This window comes from Mustela lutreola, chromosome 3 (genome assembly GCF_030435805.1).
Source record: "Mustela lutreola isolate mMusLut2 chromosome 3, mMusLut2.pri, whole genome shotgun sequence".
Classification (NCBI taxonomy): Eukaryota; Metazoa; Chordata; class Mammalia; order Carnivora; family Mustelidae; genus Mustela; species Mustela lutreola.
In genome coordinates, this window is record NC_081292.1 from 1289607 (window position 1) to 1295606 (window position 6000).

Sequence of the window (6000 nt, forward strand, 5' to 3'; positions counted from 1 at the left end):
TCTCCCAGGGCTCTGTGTTGCCACCAGTCAGGAAGGCTGAGGGCCCCCAGCAGCCAAGGGGGTCAGCCTGGCCAGGACAGGGGCTGGGCACCCTGGGGTTCCCTTCCCTAGCCTCTCCCACTGCCCACTTCTCTTCTCAGGACCCAGGTCACAGTCGTGGGCGGAGGCGTTTCCGTGATGGGACAGTGGGGAGAGGGCACGGCCTTCTCCCCCGGCCTAGGATGCGTGTGTTCTCTACCCAGGCCGTGTGGACCCGCCACGTGAGCAGCGGAGCCCTGGACCTGGGGTCCCCATGCTGGCACAGGCAGTGGGGGGAGGAGGAGGCCAGAGACGCCAGACAGACAGGAAAGAGGAAATGCAGACGGGGCTGGGGAGCGCCGCGCCGGCTGGACCAGTACGATGCTGAGTTTATTCGCCAAACCGGGGCTGGGAGGAGGGGCAGGTGGGTCGGGCTCTGGACAAAGTGCTGGCCATCCAGAGTGGGAGCTGGGGTGCGGGTGGGACGACCTGTTCAGGACCCCATGGCCTGGAGGCCGGAGAGGAGGCCGAGCAGCAGGGCGATGGCCACCACCGTGCGGCGGCCCCGGGCGCTGCTGGCCCCGCTGCCCGGGGGGTCCTGCCAGGGCGGGAGGTTGCAGAGAGTGGACTGGCAGCAGGTCACAGTCATCAGGGTCCCCTCCAGTGTCTTGGTGAAGGGGTGACACGTGTCTGTACACCATACGGAGTAAGTGGTCAGAGGCCCTGACTCTGGGAGTGGGGAGGGGTGGCGGAGAAAGTCTTCGTCAGGCTGGAGAGGCTGGGGCAGGGGCGTGCGCCTTTCTGCATGCAAGCTGGGGCTCCCCCCGCCCTGGCCACCCTGGGGCCCGCTTACCCGTGTTTCCGTGGGAGATGAGGGTTTTGCAGAAGCTGTGGCTGTGGGCACAGATCTGAACTTGCTCGCAGCCTTCCCCTCTGCGCAGGGACTGGCAGGAGTAGCACTGCAGCAGCGCTGGGAGGCAAGGCGGGCTCAAGCCAAGGGCCTCCCCCTGCAGCCCAGAGCCCACCCTGCAGCCCAGTTCCAACCCCCCTGCAGGCCCAGCGCCTCCCCCTGCAGGTCAAAGCCTCCCCTGCAGGCCCAGAGTCCCCCCTGCAGGCCCAGTTCCTCCCCCTGCAGCCCTGCGTCTCCCCCTGCAGGCCAGTGCTTTGTTCCCAGCAGATGCCTCTCAAAGCCCCTGCCCAGCCTGCCCACACCCTGCCTCAGGGCTGGCCAGGGCTGCCCCGTCCCGCCTCTCCCCACCAGCCCCAAACCGTCCTGTCTGGCTGAGCTGGACTCCGTGCCCAGGGCCTGCACACTCGCTGGTCTCTCCAGGCAGGGACTCCACTGCGTCCCTCTCTGCCTAGCGACCTCCTATTCAGGCTCCCTGCCCAGGAGTGGCTCCTTCTCTAGGCTCCCCACTCTAGGTGGCCGTCGAGGGTCTCAGCCAGGGTGAGAGGCAAGGGGCTGCCGAGGGTCAGGGCCCTTCCCGTGCCTTCCCCTGCCCCCTGGAAGGCTTTGCTTGTCGATCCACATCCTGCCAGTCCTGCACCAAGCCTGGCGGTCAGCGGAGCCCCCAGGAAGTGAGAGTGCCTGCGCCCTCAGGAGGGGCGGACGGTCACCTCTGTCCCCGCCGCCTGCAGCCACACTGGCCTCCTCCTCGTCCTCCTCCTCATCGTCGTAGCCGTCCTGCCCGATGTCCTGGTCGTCGTCGTCGTCCTCCTGCGCCCGCCCCGTGCCTGGCCACACAGGGAAGCCTGTGAGCCCGCTTCCAGGCACCGAGCGCACATGCTCAAGGTCCAGGGCTGGGTCCCCCCCATCTGTCCTCCGTCACTCCTCCGCCCTCTTCCTTCCCACTCGGTCCTTTCTGCGGGCCCCCGGCTGCTGGCCCTGCTCGCTTCCCTGCACCAGCCGCTGCCCCTGCCCCTCCCGCCCCAGTAAACCCTCAGGACGGTCCGCTTGTGTGACAGAAGAGGACACTGAGGCCGGGACAGCAGAGGTAACCCTGAAGCTTGCAATTCAAAGAGGTGGGGTCTGGAGCTAGGGAGGGACAGGTTTGGGGACCTTGGGAGCCCAGGACAGCCCACGTCAACATCCCTCTAGCCTCAGACTCCAGCCTGACCCCCGCGCTCCCCGTGCCATGTCCTGCCCTCAGGCTGGGTGTCCTGAGGGTCCCTGTGGGCCCAGACCGTGCCAACCCTTCTCACTGCAGGGGTGTCCCCTGGCCCCGATACCTGGCTGCCCGCACAGCAGGAGGGCCAGCAGGAGAGCCGAGAGCACCTTCATCCCGCCGGGGGCTGCCGGTCCGCTCTCGAGGGCTCCTGCTCAGGCTCACAGTCTGTGGGAAGTGGGACAGAGGGCATTCGGGGGCTTCCTGGAGGCCCCTGAGCCCTGGCCCCCCCCCGCCCCGGCTCCAGCCTCAAACAATGGGCCTCACCCGGCCCCGGTGCCAGGCGTCAGGCCAGGGACAGCAATTTCCCCCCCGACTTCAGGGGCCTGGGGGGACAGGAAGTCACTGTGGGGGGCGTCTTGTCCACCTGCGCAGTCCCGCGCTGGCCCGGCCTGCTGGCGTGAGCAATGCAGCTGGCGAACCTGGCCCCACGCTGGGGGCAGTGCTTGCGGAAGGCTGGGGAAGCCTCCTGTGACCGAGCCTCTGGGCCCTACCTTCTGGGTTCCTCCTACCCTCTAGCAACTTTGGCAGCACCCCGCTCTTTCTCTGGGGGCACCCCTCCTCCTCTGCGGGCCGCAGACCTGAAGGGACACTGAGAGCCCCTTCCCCCTCCTGGGGGGCAGTGGGAAAGTGGGGACAGGGGCAGGGAGTTGGATTTGACCTGGAGCCCGGGCCGCACGCCTGCCAGCTATGTGCGTGCCTTGGTGCCTGGAGTCACCTCTCTGACTGTCAGCAGGTGCCTCGAACATTCTCTGGGGCCACCTAGAGAGGAGGTGAGAGGTGGCTCGGGGGTGAGATCAGCTGGGCCTGGGGCCTGGCTCCTTTTCCCCCTCTGCATCTGGGACCAGCTCCACTTGGGCCTCTGGGCCTCAGGGTCCTCATAGGACGTCTTGGCCAGCGGGAGCCAATGCCTGCCAGTGCTGAGGACAGCACCCGGCCTCGGTCCCTGCAGGGCTGGCTGCCACGACCCTTCTCTGAAGCCTCAGCCAGCAAGAGGTGTTGTCCCGCCTCAATTCCTAGGGAGCCATGCACCCTTGCCTCCCCCAGAGCCCCCTCATTCTCCGGGAGAGGCTGCCCCCAGGACTTCCCCACACCAAGGCCAAAGTCACGTTCCAGCAAGGGTCCATCTGCCGGGTGCACACGGCCCTGGGCCCACCCTCTTCATTCCTGGACCCTACTTGCCAGCAGGCCCAGAGCTGCTCCCAGGAGGGCCCTGGGTGGGGGCGCAGAACTATTAGGGAGCAGGGGCCCCCTGCCAGCTGTGCCCCCCACCCCCACAGGCCCAGCCAGAGCTGCCTGTGAGAAGCCTCCGAGGATGGTAACGTCCTGTTCATTTCAGTGCTTGCAACACCGCAGCTCCTGGGCAGCCCCGGGGAGCAGTGGAGTTAGAGCCCTGCCTTACTGACCAGGAGCCACCGCCCAGCTTCAGCCCTGCTGGCCGCCCTTCCCCTCCATGGAGGGCGCTCGCTGTGCCCTCTGCCCCGTCCAGGGAGGGAGACGTCCAGGCCTGCCCCTGCAGAAGCCGCTGACCAGCCAGCCCCGGGCTGGGGGCCAACATGTGTGCTAGAGGCCTGTCGAGGCTGAGGGAGCTCAACCTCCTGCCCCAACCCCCTGATGGCAGACCCCTGGCATCCACAGGACCCCCAGCCCTTGGGTTGGGGGAGGGTGCACCCACCCCTCTGCCCACCCAGGCCTTTTCAGATGTTCTGGTTCAAATACATGCCTTAGTGGCGGCTTCCTGACCCCAGGCTTCGAGGACAGGGGCGCCTCCTACGACCCCAGCACAGCCACTTGGTTCCCTTAGACCCAGGGCCGGGCTCAGGGCTGGCGGCCCCATGGGCAGCTGAGTGCCACGTTAGAGCTTGCATGCTACATGGCCTGCGCCCTGGGCTTGGAGCCCTTCCCCCTTGGCCATACCCATGTCCAGAGGCAGCCCCAGGGCCACCCACTCCCGGCCCGCAGACCCCCTGCACAGCAAGGATCCGATCTTGCCTGTGCTGCCTGGTTGGGCCCGGCTGGCTCCAGTGGGTGGCCCTGTGGACGTGGCTGGTCTGCAGTTCCCGTGGCCTCCCTCCAGCCAAGTGAACCTAGTGGGTCACCTTGTTTTTCCTGGCAGGAGCAGACGTGGGCTCAGACCTCATGCCAGCCGTGGACAGGATATCCCAACCATCCATATTTGCTGTCATTCTGGCAGAGGAGGACATGGTGGGGGTGGGGCAGGGCGCTGCTTTCCCTGGGGAGCCTTGCTGCTCTGGCCCGAGCCCTGAGTCCCTATTCTATGCCCCCTCATGCTCCCCATGTGGGCTTCTGTGGCCACCCAGTTGGATCAGATCCAGACCTGGGGAAAGGTGAGTGGTGTCTCTGACTGAGGGGCAAAGGTCTGGTGTCTGTGGGGACAGGAAGGGTGTCTGTCCCCACCTGCAGCCCACAGGCCTAGGGGGATGGGGTTTGGGGGGACAGAGGTGGGCTGTAGCTGCGCTGGTCCTCACATGTGTCCCCCGGGTCGGGCTCTCCCCCATCCTCTCTGCAGCCAACACTCAGTCTCTGGGAGCGGAGGAAGGGGCTTCCCTCTTACAGCAGAGTCTGGACCCTGTCACCCCAGTGGGCAGGGGGCCCTGAGGAGTCTCCCCGGATTCTCTCTCTCCAAGCTGCTCTCCTGCCCAGGCTGTTCTGGGGTTTGCCAGGGGACACAAGCCCCGTTCTCCCCTGCAACCCAGCACTGAGAAACTAGCAGACAGTGGGGCGGGGCTGGCCACTGGGAGCTCCGAGTGGTGCTGGAGGGCACGTGCCCTGCACCCCCCCCCCCCCCCCCCCGTCACACCAGGAGCCTGTGAGGAAGCTCAGGGTCTCAGGAGCTCATCCATTCGTCCCTCCGGGCTTGAGGCGCGCCTCATTCTTTCGGTCAGTCGGCCTGCCTCCCCCCCCCCCCCCCCCGCCCCTGGGCACCTGTGGCCTTCATTTTCCCTAGTCCTTGGGCACCATTGGTTCCATCCACATCAACCCTGGAAAGTCTCAGCCTCCCTTTCCGCGGAAGCCCCACGGTGGAGGGTGACCCAGGGTCCCAGGTCTCTGGCCCCTCCAAGCCCCCCCCCCCCGCAGGGTCAGCGCCTTGGTTGTGCCGCCTTCCCCACCATCCACCTCCAGAACTTTCCGTCTTGCGCTGAAACACTAGCTCCCCTCCCCCAGCCCCTGGCACCGCCGACCCACCTGCTGTCTCTGAACCCAGCGCTGGGGACCTCGCAGAAGTGAAACACCAGCGTGTCCTCTTGTAACTGGCTTACTTCACTCACACAAGCCTTGGGGCGCACGCACGTGTGACACGCGTGTGACACATCTCCATGTGTTCCTCCACGTGACACATCTCCATGGCGTTCCCTTCTGCGGATCCGCTGCGCTGCTTCTCCGCTGGCCGGTGGACGGGTGCAGGGACCGGGCGCTCTGGCCGCGGTGACCCCGAGTGTCTCTTCAAGTCCCTGCCTTCCCGTCCCGCGGACGCGCACTCAGGAGGGGGCTTGCTGGCACGGGCGGCGCGGCTGCGTCGCATCGGTCCCTCTCCGTCTGCAGTTCTGCACCCGCGTGTCTCATTAAACTGCCACTAACTCGGGCTCCCACGTGTACGCGCAGGTCAGAGCGTCCGGAGGCCGCTGCTCCCGCCCGGCCCCGCACCCCGCCGACCCCGCCGCACTCTCTGCCTGGGGCGCTGCCTCCCAGAGACCCTTCCCCACCCCGTGCCCCTGCCGAGGGGTTCCTTGGTCGGCCCGCCAGGAGTCTGGGGCGCCGGTGCCTTACACTGGGGCTCCCTTGGGAAAAGCCACGC

At 66.9% G+C, this 6000-nt stretch overlaps 1 protein-coding gene across 2 annotated transcripts; it reads right to left on the minus strand.

The window, feature by feature from the left end:
* Positions 1–368: 368 nt before the first annotated feature.
* GPIHBP1 (glycosylphosphatidylinositol anchored high density lipoprotein binding protein 1) lies at positions 369–5408 on the minus strand. 2 transcript variants are annotated; one of them, XM_059168813.1, is made up of 5 exons: positions 5391–5408; positions 2248–2351; positions 1636–1752; positions 872–988; positions 369–708 (listed from the first exon to the last, which is right to left on the minus strand). In XM_059168813.1, exons 2-5 carry the CDS (start codon positions 2297–2299, stop codon positions 512–514), a joined length of 483 nt encoding a protein of 160 aa, XP_059024796.1. In that variant the 5' UTR covers positions 2300–2351; positions 5391–5408; the 3' UTR covers positions 369–511. The 2 variants fall into 2 exon arrangements, with proteins under 2 accessions (XP_059024796.1, XP_059024795.1); XM_059168812.1 differs by having other exon boundaries at positions 369–747.
* Positions 5409–6000: the final 592 nt, after the last annotated feature.

Coding starts and splice junctions, on each gene's coding strand:
- GPIHBP1 (XM_059168812.1), bottom strand. CDS start 2,299: ATGAAGGTGCTCTCGGCTCTCCTGCTGGCCCTCCTGCTGTGCGGGCAG. Junction 1,753..2,247: donor CCTGCTGTGCGGGCAGCCAG/GTATCGGGGCCA, acceptor CTGTGTGGCCAG/GCACGGGGCGGGCGCAGGAG. Junction 748..871: donor CATCTCCCACGGAAACACGG/GTAAGCGGGCCC, acceptor CCCCACTCCCAG/AGTCAGGGCCTCTGACCACT.